Genomic DNA, 15,103 nt, shown 5'->3' on the forward strand with positions numbered 1-15,103 from the left:
CATTCTGACTGATCAGGATTGGCAGTGGTTTTGTTGAATAACTGGTAGCTCCCCCTTTTCTCTTCACTCAGTAAACATTTAGTGAGTGCCCGGTATGTGCCAGGCATTGGGAGTGATAACTACAAAGGGATTATATGCATAGCTACTTACAATAATACAGGCAGTGTTGTATGATAGTTTAGTGATCATGAACTTTGGAACCAGTGAGTTCTGATTTCAAGTCCTAGTTCTACCATGTATTGGGGATGTGGACTTGGCCTTAGGATTAAGTCATCATAGGCTTTAGTTTTCTACTCTGCAAAATGGGGCAGTGATATTAACGACCTCAGAGATTATATATGAATATAAAATAAGGCAATGCACATAAAGCACTTCATACATTGCAAGCTTGAGAAATGTTACCATTATTCCTATTATTCCATGTTACTATTATTAATTATCTATGGGATAACAGTTTAACTTTTGTATGTATAATCTTTTGTAGTTTTCAAGATAACCCTATGAAAAGAATATTATGATATTGTTATTTTCATATTACAGATGAGTAAACCAAGAGCCATAAAGGTTAAAGACCTTCTCAAGTTTATACATGTAGTAAGTGGTTGATCCACGATTCAGACAGAGTCCTTGATTTCATGTTCAAGTTCCCTGAGTTGATTCAAACAAGAATCACTTAGTGAGTTAATCTATCATCAATTATGATGAATTTAACATCATCATTGGTTCTTTCCTTTATCAATTAAAAAATGCTTATTTATTTTGAGAGAGGGAGACAGAGAGAGAGAGAGAGAGAGAGAGAGAGAGAGAGAATGACCAGGGGAGAGGCAGAGAGAGAGAGAGGGAATCCCAAGCAGGCTCTGCACTGTCAGCACAGAGCCAGATGTGGAGGCTCTTTCCTACAAACTGAGAGATTATGACCTGAGTTGAAATCAAGAGTTGGACTCTTAATTGATTAAGGCACCCTGGAGCCCCATCCTTTATCAAATTTTAGCAAACCTCTCCAACTCCCTGATGAAGTTGTTCCTCTTACTGCAATTAATTCCTTTCTCTTCACCATTACTGCTTTTCTCTTGTCTCCTTAATTCTCCCAGTGGAGAATTTTAACAGTTTTCTATAAGAAAGACACTGAATGGTAGTTTTTAGTTTGATTATCATGATATCAAAAAATAAAAAGCGACTGTCAGATCATTTTTATTACAGCTGACTCTTGTAATATTTAAAGACTTCAAAACAGTCAAAAGAAAGGAAGAATTGAGTTTTCTCCACCTGTATATGGGTTTTTGTTCCAGGTCTCTGTTTGCCAAGTTAATATTACTCAGATTTATAAGATATGTCAGGCCTGCTTCCAGGAAGAACATGAAATTATTTGCAATTAAAAGCATAACAACTTGCAAAGTCTTCGTGGGCCCTGGAGCTGATTGAGACACAGAATCTCATGATGGCAAGATGCTGGTTTAGACAACAGATGTATGGAATTCAGGCTCAAATGGCTACAGATAGAAGATGGGGTAAACCTGGGTGTGTGAGGCAGATGGGATGCAGTGAAGACTGGGAACTGGAGACAAATGTCTGCTTAAAATTTATCTCCAGTAAATTATCATCTTAGATGAATATTGGCTTGGTGCTACTAGTCACAAACTTTTAAATGAGGTACTAGAAATTATAGTTTAACAAAATCCCCTAATTTAAAAAGTTTTATCTGAGTCAAACAAAATAGGAGTTTCCAGCTTTGGTTCAAAGGTCACACACTTGAGATCTCTGGACAGATATTAACTGACTATACACTTATCACTTGCCAGGCACTTGACAATTGATGGAGATTTAATGATAAACAAAATAAAAGTTCCTGTTTCCTCCCTGTTGCATCTCTGAGCTCCATCCCCAGGGTGTCTGGGAACCCAATCTTTCACTTATAAATTGGCTCTCCCATTACATCCCTTGTGTACCCCCTCTTGCTTCTGTGTAATCCCAAATTACTCCCACTTAATTTTACTTCCCCTATCTCCTCTCTCTTGTTCTAATTTTCATTATGGATTTTTAAATTTAAGTATCAATTGGTAAAAAATTATTCACCCTTACAGTATGTAAAACATTCCCTGTCAAATTTGTGTAACCAGTAATTCTAATGAAGCAAGATGACTGTGGACAAGGACACTAAGGGCTTTGTATATACATCAGGGCCCGGCCCTTACCATCTCAATATGCTCTGTGCAAAGACATGAATAAGAGTGTAGCTAATGATCTGTATACCAATGGAGAGATGAGATACTGTTGCAAGGAGGAAGGCTAGTATCATTAAGAACAAGTCTTTCTGAACACAATGTGATTAGTAGAGGAGAAAATAAAATTTGAAAGACCTGGATATCTCAAAGCTTCTTGAAGTCAGTGGCAATCTATCTCGAAGGTAATCCTATGATGTATTTCTATTTAACAGAAGAGGGACAACTGGAGAAATCACAGAAAGAATCAACATGGAAATTATTCGTGACATGTATGGAAATAACCTTTTGCCTATTTGATTTTTCCTTCAACTTCTATTCAAGTGGAGTGAATTTGTTATCTAATTTTGATTTATTTCTTGGTACCTTTATTTATAACTACTATTTAAGATAAGTGCTTAAATTAATTTACCCTCTTGCTCATTTATTTGAGATTTGTTGCCTTATTATCACTTGACTTTCCTGAAAGGTATGGACAGAAGCTACCCCCAAAAAGTGGATGTCCCACAAAATTTTGTCCCACGAAACTGAGTGTCCCACTGCCTCTAGTACATAAGGACCAGTATTTTAAAATGAATCTTTCTGCCTTATATCTGACTCAAATGTTATAGAGGGTGGGAAAGATTCAATCATATGTAGTATTTATAAGAAAATGATTTTTTAAATGGTTGTATGATTCTTGGAGTATTCATCCAGAATAGTTTCATCCACATGAAAAATTAAACAGGTCAGGAGAGTAAAGAGGAGGGGAGAGAATTTGCAAATATTCATTTGAAATAAGCAGTAGTCTGAGTCTGAAACCATCCCCTTCCAACAGGAAAGGGTGTTTTAAAGTACCTGCCCCATCACATTAATAGGTGTGCAGATGGGAGACTTCAACAGAGCTACTTGGAGATTTCACTAATTGCATATTTTAGTTGGGAGTGCAGAGAGTGAACCAGGGGCAGAAAAACCAGGAAATTCTGGGGGATGAGAAAAGTGCCAATAGCTTCTACAGTGGTAGATTCAAGAAAGTCTTGGCTGCTGCAATGTTTTTGAGACAAATGATGGAAGAGACTTTCCTGTGTGTTGGAGGAGGGTGGTGGTGAAGGGAGAGTTAGTGCAGGGTTGTCCTGAGTCTAATCCATTGGAACCACCAGAGGGACAAAGGGAAAAAGTAGCACGATGCTGGGAGAGAATGCTGGATCTCCAGAAGCTGCAAAAGGTGATGTAAGCTTCATGGGAGATGCACCAGTCCAGGCTGGGGACCCACAGGCCCATTGTCCCAGTAAGAAGGCTTATAAGAACCCACCACTTTTCCCATGAGAGAAGAGTCAGCTCTTCAAACACCTCCCAGGCTCAGATTGGAAGAGTAAGAACTTTTTTGTGACTCTTTTCCTTCCCCTTTGCATGGCCCAAACAGGAAGACCCTATGGCCCTACTGTCATGCTGGCAGAGAAAGGGTGGGGAGAGAGAGAAGCTGCCCACAGCCCATCCCTCAAGCACAAGGGGTTACCTGGAAGGAGTGATAGCTGGTGGAGGACAAGACTGAATGCTAAGTGAGGCTTTCAGTTGTTGGTATTCATGGGATTGGGTTTTCAAATTAGTGGATTTAGATTCTGTTTGTAACTGAAATTGGTTGTGATACATTTATTACTGTGGAGGTCATGTATCTGCTGGAGTTTTCATCCAGTTGCAGGGGGAAATAGATGGAAAGGACAAGAGAAAACAAAAATGTAGAATTTAGGTCACATCTAAGGACCCATGCTTGTCCTTTAAATCCATTATGTGTATTAATTACCCACTTATTATTCTTAAATCCCACAACAGAGGGTGTGGGATCTCCTGAAGTGATAGGGCTGAAGAGGAGATGGAAACAGCTAATGAGAGCACAGGTGGGGATTTCATCTTAGTGGGCTTCTCTGAGCGGCCCAAGTTAGAGCTGATCCTCTCTCTCTTTGTCCTGATGTTCTACACTATAACTCTTGTGGGCAACGTGACCATAATCCTACTCTCTATCCTGGACGCTGGACTTCATACACCCATGTACTTCTTCCTCAGAAACCTCTCTGTGCTTGACCTCTGCTTCACCACCAGCATTGTGCCCCAGATGCTGGTGAACATGTGGGGAGGTAACAAAAAGATCAGCTATGCTGGCTGCATGGTCCAGTACTGGGTGGCCTTGGCACTTGGCTCCACAGAGTGTGTGCTCCTTGCGGTGATGGCAGTTGATCGCTATGTTGCAGTTTGCTGGCCTCTACACTATACCTCCATCATGCACCCCAGGCTGTGTCACCTCCTGGCAGCAGCTTCCTGGTCCTCTGGTTTTGCTAACTCCTTTCTCCAGTCCTCAATGGCCATGGTGCTGCCTCGATGTGGAAACCGGCGTGTGGACCATTTCTTCTGTGAACTATTGATCATTGTTAAACTCTCCTGCGTTGATACTGGCCCGACAGAATCTAAAATGTTTATTGCCCGGCTAATCATCCTAGGCATGCCTATCTCCATCATCCTGACCACTTACCTGTGCATCGCCAGGGCAGTAGTAAAAATGCGCTCAGCAGAGGGAAGGAAAAAGGCCTTTAGGACCTGTGCCTCCCACCTAATGGTAGTCTCACTCTTCTATGGGACCATTATGTTTTTGTATCTGCAGCCCAAGGACAACTACTCCCAGGACCAGAGCAAAGCACTGGCAGTGCTTTACATGATTCTTGCACCCACACTCAACCCTCTGGTCTACACACTGAGGAATAAGGATGTGAAGAAAGCAGTCAGGAGCTTGATGGGGATGGAGCAGGTATAGGGAGATCAAGAGTGGGAAGAAAGGTGAGGCAACCACTGGCGACACAACTTGTGGTGTACTTGCTTTAACTGCGCTTGTTTTATGTTTCTGTGAGGGGGTTGGAAAATCTGCTGTGTGCTCTTCTCTAGCTATTCCTGGGATCTTTAGAGGGTGGGGACTCACCAGAAGGAAACCTAACCATCCCTTAAAGGAACCTCTGGCCAAGGCAATCTCCCCTGGCAAGTAATTCTGTGTCCCACTGTTAATGTTTTTCTATTTTCAATGCATGGTTACTAGCTTATTCAAATGCCACCAAACATACTCCTAGATGTTACAATAGCACCGATGATCACTCTGCTACATTTATTAAGCAGCTACACGGCCATAGAAGTTTCTTCATTTTCTCCATCACCACTTTCACTATACCATCATCAAAACAGTTAGGAAAATGGAGGATTTAGTCAGTAACATACAATGCAATACTTGTCCATCAGGAATAAATATATGTGGAACAAGAAAAAAGAATAAGAATCAAGTAGACAGAGACTACACAGTATACCAAGGATCCTGTTTCTTAGAATTGAAAGGAGTACCATGACTTCAAGGCAAGGCTTTAGGACATGTCAAATTTTATCTTATTTAGTGTTTGAATAATAAGAATAAACATGTTCGCTTGCTGGAGCTATAAGACAGTTTGTAAATTTTAAAATCACACACAAAAAAAAACTGAATAAAGAGAACTGTGAGTTAAGTAGAGACAAGGCAACTGATGTCAATGAGATTCTAAACAGAATTCTCTGCTTACTTTCATAGGAGAGAAGTGCAGAATTAAAAAGGACTATTTGAGTACAGAAGTGAAAGCAAAAGGAGTCAGGGGGCTTGATTTGCACTGCTACATCCAATGGTTTTCACACAACAATGATCCGTGGTTCCAAATCCACATTGACATTAACAAGTTGCTCAGTAATTCTGTGGCCTAATATGGGACCCAAGTGCATCCTAATTTTCTGAAGTTTGTCTCAGCGTATAATGACATATCCTTGTAAGAGGAAGTCTGCATTAATTAAAACAAGACTTGAGAAAAACACCCTCTCATTTTCAGAAGAGCACAGTCTTTTCTTATGTGGTTCTGGATGTCATGCTATTATGCCCAGCTACGATAGACTGGAGGCATTACTTTCTTAAATTGCTCATCCATGTGCTTAGAAGGAGCCTAACATTCTGTAAATAATTAATAGGCTGAATGAATGAATGGACTGAATGAATGCATGGATATGGGAAGATGTCAAAGTTTAGAATGCTATATGCAACATTTCATTCTATAGGATGAGCATTTTGTATTGGCAAGTGACTAAAGGTGCAGATTGAAAATAAAATTATCATATATATGACCAGCTGCAGCCATGTCTACTGAACTCCACTGTAATAACCACACTAAATCACAATAGGCAGGGATTAGTCCAAATAAAAATCATTACTTCAAAGCAAGAAAAAAAACTGTAGTGTTTTAACAGCTTTTCAATTAGAGCAGTGGTTCTCAACAAGAGGCAGTTTTGCCCCACTCCCACCCTTGCAGGGGATGCTTGCAATGTCTAGAGACATTTTTGGTGATCACAACCTAGGAGGGAGGTATTACTGGCATCTCGTAAGTAGAAACCAGGGATGCTGCTAAATATTGTACAATGCGCAGGATAGTCTTCTACAACAAAGAACTATCCAGTCCCAAATGTCAACAGCGCTGAGGTTGAGAAGCCCTAAATTAGAGAAATAAATATTATGGATGTTCTGATCAAAGACATAACACTTATGAAGGCCACATATTCATGACAGTAGGTAAATTGATATCATTTGAGTTTTTATGAAGTCAGTGATCACTTGGTGTCAGAAAGGGTCTAACTAGGAAAATAGAAACAACTTTAAATATTTACAATGGAGGCCATTTAATGCAGAGCATTGGTGACACAAGTGATAAAAGAACTGCAAATCCAAACAGGAGATACTGAGGAAACCCTGAGATTAGTAACAGTATGAAGTTGCTAACATCCCTAGACTTAAGATAGAAGGAGAGTTGGTATTAGAAGAACCCAAGGGGCAGGGTCATCTGGAAGAAACCGCAACCAACATGGCAGGCCACTCTTGCAGGAACAGGAGCAGCCTTCCTCTACTACTGCCTGAGGTGCCACCTGAAGTGGACTTGGAGGGGGTACTAGCTCACCTTATCCCTTTATTCTCTCCCCAGATATTCTATGGATATGGGAACCAAGGAAATACAGCCTGCAGGGTCATTAGCACCTCATCCCATCCCCACTCTACCCCACCACAAACTAAATAGATCAAGGAAGGGCAATACTGTATCTGGAGACCAATACGCTTAGGGTTGTTACCATTAATCTTTATTACATTCTGCATCCATTCTTACCTTCTATGAATATTTCCTCTCATAGAAAATTCAGGCCCTTACCTTCATAGGCAACTCCCCACCTCTCTCCAGCAAGGGGGCCACATGTCCTGCAAGTTTTGTGTCCATCTCAAGCCCGTTATTTCAGGACTGTCCACTGTACTTTTCATCTCATCTGAGTAACTTCTCAGGGTTGATGGTCTATAAATAGAATAGAAAATAATTGGCTAATATAGACATAAAAATATCTATAACAGCCACAGTCTTCATTCCTGTAATGAGTCATGAGACCACTGCTGGTATTGATTTCAATCACATGATTTTATGATCCAGTTCATGTTATTTTTGCTTTCAAACACTACCTGGTCTACCAACCTTTTGTTTCTGGAAACTATGAGCCTTTGTTGGACTGTCATAGTTTTTGAATGACGCTATCAAACATGGCAGTACTAAGACTTACCCAGAGAATTCCATGGGTTCTAAACATAGTGTTTCTTATCCTCATTGTATAGGATGCAACCCATCCTATACATGGGTTGCATACATGCAACCCATATAAAAAACCAATACCCTTAACTAATTGTCAGTTCAATGGAGTCATGGCGTGAGGGCCCACCACACCAGGTGAAGTCATAACCATTGTGTCCTCTTGTTAACACACTTATCTTTTGAGAACTAAGCCCTCAAGAGCAGCACAGTTTAAGGTTGTGGGGATGGAAAGAAAAACTTAAGTGGGATATTAGGTGATGAAAGTATTCACACTCATTTCTGCTCCTTGATTCCCAGACCCATGTATTCTGTCTTTGGGGAAAAAGTATACCAGATATACAAAGCATATAATACATGATATATATACCCATAGGATGTTACATCAAAGCTGATGAGATAACATTTTTTTCAGTAGGTCATCCAAATTGTCTAGCAGGGTACTTACTTCTAGATATTGTGGTACACGGAAAGAACAATACCTTTTATGGACATGAAGTCATTGTTACATTTTTGTTATGTTGAGATGAGCTTGGAAGGGTGCTATGTGGAATACCATGATGATGAATGAGGCATTCCTTAAGTCCACAGATAATGATGCAGAAGTATAGCAGAGAAGGAAGGCAAATCCATATGTAGAATATGTCCTGTTACAGTGATGAAAATTTTTATGTTGGAATAAACCTGCCCTTAGAAAGATAGCTTGAGGATTCAGGGAATGACAGATAGTTAGGGCTCCATGTAAAACTTTAGTTTTTGCAGTGAATGCCCTCACATCTAGTGATAGGCAGATCAACATAGTAAGGAAAAATCTATGCCACTGAGCCTGTGCATAGCTTCCATTCCCAGCCCCCCTGCCAATTTATACACAACCCACTGAGTAACTATTGGAGTGGCTGAAGAAAGAGGCTGACTGATATCCACCCACATACTCAGAAATATTCTCACCTCCTGTGCCTCTTCTTAGAAGCTTCTCTATATATACCTTCCTCAGGGCCCATTAACAATCTGGGATTTGTTTCTTGAAAAGAAAATGTCAGAAGAGGATATGACTTTGCACTAAAACCCTAAGACTTTTTGTGTCATTTACCTATTGGGCTTTTTCAGAGGATCTACCCAGAATCCCTATTTGCCCTAACTTATGAAACATTGGAGTTGGATCTATTAGTCCTTAAAACCCACGTGGAAGACTGGCTTTTACTGTAGCCTATATTTGCCGTACAGCATTGAGACAGTCATGTGGACTAATGGGGGGGGGGGGGAGGGGGGAAGCCTGAAGCAACGTAACCAAATGTGGCATATCTTGCATTCCAAATCCAAAGTGGCTCAGCCACTGCTGTGACTCTTTCTTACAGGTAACTGTTCAAGTGTAGCACCTTTTTTTTTTTTTTCACTTTAGAAGAGATTTAGGGGATATCTATTTATGCTCTACATGAATGAATGTTGCATTTCTTCCTTGAAATGATAGGCTCATGGGGCCTATCTCCTACCTGTTGTCATGCATGTATTTTATGAAGGCATAAGATACTCACAATTCAATGCACATCAGATCCATCTGGCCTGATGTCTAGTGGACAGCACAATGTACTGTGAGATTTTATTTGATCAGGGTTTCTATGGACTATATTTTGACAGAAGACAGAAGAGTTGAGATACCTCTGAGGGAACATGATAAAAATATACTGCTGTCCATTTCAAGTGAAATTGTACTGTTTTTGACAATCCTTGCTGATTTATATGGAGAAATTCTTATTTTCCACACAAGGAGCTGTGTTGATTTGCTCTAGCAAAGATGCCAAATATTCCACAGAAGCTACAATTTTTGTAACTTCCTGATTAACTTTAGGTAATCTATATTTGTTCCACAAGACCCAGTGGCCTTGGCATTAGGTAAACAAGCAAGTTAAATGGAAACAGGATGGTGATGATCCCTCTCGTATATTTAATGATGGTTGTAATCCCTGCAATTTTTACCAGAGTTGCAATATTGGTTTTCTCTATGATTTTACTATAGAGAAATACTTCTAGGGGCTTCAACTTGGTTTCCTTGCCAAATTAGCTCTCCTTCCATATGCATTTATGTGAAAGAATATTTCCTCCAACTATGTATTCAAGACCAGGAGAAATAAACACAGAATTAATCTATGGATGCACTAGACCAACTTTGACATGGATTTGGCCCAAACTCTATTTATCACATGACTTCTAGAAGTTCCCAGACTGGCCCTTCAAATTTGCATATTTTCCTTTGTCTAATGCAGAGTCACTGGTAAGTAATTGCAGATCCCTTTAAGGAAAGGTAAGAGACCTCTATGCTTCATTACCTTAATCTATAAAATGATAATGCCAATGTTTCATGTTTTTTTAATAGTCTTGAGGTATTTTTTTAAAACACTTACCATGTCATGAATTCATAGGAAGTGGGTTCCAGCAGCTCAGCCTTCTTTAGTTTTCACAAAGTATTCTTCTCTGGATGGAGTAGGCTTGCCCTTCAGTTGAACCCAAGTACCTTTCTCTTTGGCTTCTTCCGATTTCTGATCATTTTCCTTCACATATTTCGGGTAGCTATCTCAGCTCTTTGAGTGTTTAATATGCTCAATATGTACATTAATTTTCTTGGCAAGAATCTTGCCCTTAACTTGTTTGTTTACATCAATGCCAACAGCATCTGGGTGACACTGTAGACTCTTCTAGTTTTGCCATGTTAATATTTGTGAGGCACTCCTTTTTGAACAGTGCCCATTCCCTTGTGTCTACAATATCACTTTTCTTGTAGATTCACATATATGTGGACAAAGGAACAACTCCAACACCTTTTTCTAAAAGGCCTAGAGAATATAGTGGGTGCCTCCCCTCTTTCCCTTTGTGTTGGTCATTTTGGCGAATTATTGGAAGATGGTGGTCTGGCCAAAAGGCAATAACAATTTATTTTTTTAATTTTTAATTTTTTTGTCTTTAGCATATTCCTATTACAACATTTTAGTAATTATTGCTATAAGTAGTTGTGTTTTTAAATTAAGTTTTTATTTTAATTCCAGTTAGTTAATATTCAGTGTAATATTAGTTTCAGGTGTAAATATAGTGATTCAACACTTCCATACAACACCATGTGCTCAGCACAAGTGCACTCCTTAATTCCCATAAACTGTTTAACCTATCCTCCCACCTGCCTCCCCTCTGGTAATCATCAGTTTGTTCTTTATAGTAAAGAGTCAGTGTTCTAGGGGTGCCTGGGTGGCTCAGTCGGTTAAGCGTCTGACTTCAGCTCAGGTCATGACCTTGTGGTCCATGAGTTTGAGGCCCGCATTGGGCTCTGTGCTGACAGCTCAGAGCCAGGAGCCTGCTTTGGATTCTGTGTCCTCCCCTCTCTCTGCCCTTCCCCCTCTTGCACTCTGTCTCTCTCTGTCAAAGATGAATAAACATTAAAAAAATCAGTGTTCTATAGTTTTCAGAGTACAGATCTTTCACCTATTTGGTTAGGTTTATTACTAGGAATCTTATGGTTTTGGTGCAATTGTAAATGGGGGTTGATTCCTTAATTTTTTCTTTCTTCTGTTTCATTAGTGGTGTATAGAAATGCAACAGAAATGCATCTGTACATTGATTTTATATCTTGTTATTTTACCTGAAATCACTTACCAGTTCTAGCAGTTTTTTGTGGAGGCTTTCAGGTTTTCTACATAGAATATCATATCATCTGCAAATAGTGAAAGTTTTACTTCTTCCTTGCTGACTTGGATGCCTTTTATTTCTTTTTTTTGTCTCATTGCTGTGTCTAGGATTTCCAATACTATGTTCGATAACAGTGGTGACAGTGTTCCTGACCACAGAGGAAAAGTTCTGAGTTTTTCCCCATTGAGGATGATGTTACCTGTGGTTTTTCATAAATGGCCTTTATGATCTTGAGGTGTGTTCCCTCTAACCCTACTTTATTAAGGGTTTTTATGATGAATGGATGTTGGACTTTGTCAAATGCTTTTTCTGCATGTATTAAAATGGTCATATGGTTCTTATCCTTTCTCTTATTGATTTGATGTATCATGCTGATTGATTTGCAAATATCGAACAACCTTGCAACCCGTTGATCATCTTAAATGTTTTTTTTAATGTACTGTTGGATTGAATTTGCTAGTATTTTGTGAATTTTTGCATCCATGTTCATTAGGGATATTGGCCTGTAGGTCTCTTTTTTTTTTTTTTTGTAGTGTCTTTATCTGGTTTTGGTATTAGGGTAATGCTGATCTCGTAGATTGAATCTGGAAGTTTTTCTTCCATTTCTTTTTCTTTCTTTTTTTTTTTTGGAATAGTTTGAGAACATACATTAACTATTCTTTTTTTTAATATATGAAATTTATTGTCAAATTGGTTTCCATACAACACCCAGTGCTCATCCCAAAAGATGCCCTCTTCAATGCCCATCACCTACCCTCTCCTTCCTCCCACCCCCCATCAACCCTCAGTTTGTTCTCAGTTTTTAACAGTCTCTTATGCTTTGGCTCTCTCCCACTCTAACCTCTTTTTATTTCCTTCCCCTCCCCCATGGGTTTCTGTTAAGTTTCTCAGGATCCACACAAGAGTGAAAACATGGTATCTGTCTTTCTCTGTTTCACTTAGCATCACACTCTCCAGTTCCATCCACGTTGCTACAAAGGACCATATTTCATTCTTTCTCATTGCCACATAGTACTCCATTGTGTATATAAACCACAATTTCTTTATCCATTCATCAGTTGATGGACATTTAGGCTTTTTCCACAATTTGGCTATTGTTGAAAGTGCTGCTGTAGACATTGGGGTACAAGTGCCCCTATGCATCAGCACTCCTGTATCCCTTGGGTGAATTCCTAGCAGTGCTATTGCTGTCTCTTGCCCACTTTTAAATCAGATTTATGTTTTTGTGGTAAGTTGCATAAGTTTTTTGTATATTTTGGATATTAACCCCTTATCTGATATTTCATTTGCAAGTACCTTCTCCCATCCAGAAGGTTGCCTTTCTGTTTTGATGATGGTTGCCTTCACTGTGCAAAAGCTTTTATGTTGATGTAAGCCCAATAGTTTATTTTTACTTTTCTTTCTCTTTCCTGAAAAGACATATCCATAAATATGTTGTTAAGGCTGATGTCTGCAGGAATTTTGTGGTTTCACATATCACATTTAGGCTTTAATTCAATCAGTTTTGTGTATGGCTTGAGGAAGTGCTCCAATTTCATTATTTTACATGCAGCTGTCTAGTTTTTCCAAAACCATTTATTGGAAGGATTATCTTTTCCTCATCATATAGTCTTGCCTCCTTAATTGACCATATAGTTCAGGCTTATTTCTGGGCACTCTATTCTGTTCCATTCATCTCTCTATTTTTCTGCCAGTAGCATGCTGCTTTAATTACTGTAACTTTGTAGTATGTCTTAAAATCTAGAATTGTATGCTGCCCAGCTTAGTTCTTTCTCAATATTTCTTTAGTTATTCAAGGTGTTTTGTGGTTTTGATAAAATTTTAGTATTACTTGTTCTAGTTCCATGAAAAGTGCTATTAGAATTTCGACAAAGATTGCATTGACTCTATAGATTGCTTTGACTAGTATCGTCATTTTATTTATTTAATTTTCAAAGTTTATTTATTTATTTTGAGAGAGAGAGAGAGAGAGAGAGAGAAAATGAATCAATGAATGAATGAGTGGGTCAGAGGAGCAGAGGGAGAGAGGAAAAGAATCCCAGGCAGGCTCCATGTTCAGCATGAAGACTGATTCTGGGCTTGATCCCTCCAACTGTGAGATCATGACCTGAGCTGAGACCAAGAGTTGGAAGCTCAACTGACTGAACCACCTACGTGTCCCAGTATGGACATTTTAACCATATTAATTCTTCTGGGCGCCTGGGTGGTCAGTTGACTGAGCGTCCTGCTTCGGCTCAGGTCATGATCTTACAGCTCGTGAGTTCGAGCCCCGCATCAGGCTCTGTGCTCGCAGCTCAGAGCCTGGAGCCTGCTTCGGATTCTGTGTCTCCCTCTCTCTTTGCTCCATCCCCACTAATGCTCTGTCTCTCTCTGGCTTAAAAATAAACATAAAATAAATAAATTAAAAAAACATATTAATTCTTCCAATCTATTAGCATGGTGTGTGTGTGTGTGTGTGTGTGTGTAATTTTTTTGAAAAATACACTTATGTTCTCACATTTCTGGAGGTTGAAGGTCCAAGAGCAAGGTACCTGTAGGGTTGATTTCTTTTGAGACCTATCTCTTTGACTTGAAGGTGATCACCCTCTTGCTGCTTCTTCAGATAATTGTCTCACTGTGCATATGTGCCCCTGGAATCTCTTGGACTGTATGTACTAATCAACTCTTTTTAAAAACTTTTTATTTAAATTCCAGTTAACATACAGTGTAATATTACTTTCAGGTTTACTGAAACACTTCCTGCATCACCCAGTGCTCATCACAAGTGTACTCCTTAATCCCTATACACTATTTCGCCCAATCCCAACACCCACCTCCCCTCTAGTAACCATCAGTTTGTTCTCTATAGTTAAGAGTCTGTTTCTTGGTTTGCCTCTCTCTATTTTTTTTAATTGTAGCATTATCTAAAATAGCTCAATGTTGGAAACAGCTCAAGTGTTCATCAACTGATAAATGCATAAAGAAGATGTGGTTATATATACACAATGGAATATTACCAGCCATAAAATGGAATATGTATACATAATGGAATATTGTATATATACAATGGAATATTACCAGCCATAATGAAATCTTGCCATTTGCAATGAGTGGATTGAGCTAGAGAGTATTATGCTAAGTGAAACAAGTCAGTGAAAGACAAATACCATATGATTTCACTCATATGTGCAATTTATGTAGCATGGTATATCTTTCCATTCAACTATGTCATGTTCAATTTCTTTCAACATATTATAGTTTTCAGAGTATAGATCCAGACTTCTGGTTGTTAAAAGTTATTTTTATTATTAACTCAATTTCATGAGTAATAATCAGTCTGTTGAAAATTTCTATTTCTTCTTGGTTCATATTGGAAATGTGTGTGTGTGTGTGTGTGTATTTACATTTATCCATTCTTTCTAGATTGAAAAGTTTGTTGACATATAATATTTTCTTACAATCCTTTGTGTTTCTGTGTGTCAGTTATTTTTTCTGCCTCATTTCTGATTTTATTTATTTGACTCCTCTGTCTTTTTTTATTGATGAGTCTGGCTTGAGATTTGTCAATTTTGTTGTATTTTGAAAGAA

The 15,103-nt window shown here is 38.9% G+C and overlaps 1 protein-coding gene across 1 annotated transcript; it reads left to right on the forward strand.

The window, feature by feature from the left end:
• Positions 1 to 2,871: 2,871 nt before the first annotated feature.
• Positions 2,872 to 6,371, forward strand: LOC109278981 (putative olfactory receptor 2W6). The gene has a single exon (XM_019469712.2). The coding sequence runs from the start codon at positions 4,069 to 4,071 to the stop codon at positions 4,999 to 5,001; it is 933 nt and encodes a 310-aa protein (XP_019325257.2). The 5' UTR covers positions 2,872 to 4,068; the 3' UTR covers positions 5,002 to 6,371.
• Positions 6,372 to 15,103: the final 8,732 nt, after the last annotated feature.

Source organism: Panthera pardus, unplaced genomic scaffold (genome assembly GCF_024362965.1).
Source record: "Panthera pardus isolate Hobbes unplaced genomic scaffold, ASM2436296v1 HiC_scaffold_2, whole genome shotgun sequence".
In the NCBI taxonomy this organism is placed as follows: domain Eukaryota; kingdom Metazoa; phylum Chordata; class Mammalia; order Carnivora; family Felidae; genus Panthera; species Panthera pardus.

Bases quoted from the DNA above. Each gene is read 5' to 3' on its own strand.
- LOC109278981 (XM_019469712.2), top strand. From the start codon at position 4,069: ATGGAAACAGCTAATGAGAGCACAGGTGGGGATTTCATCTTAGTGGGC.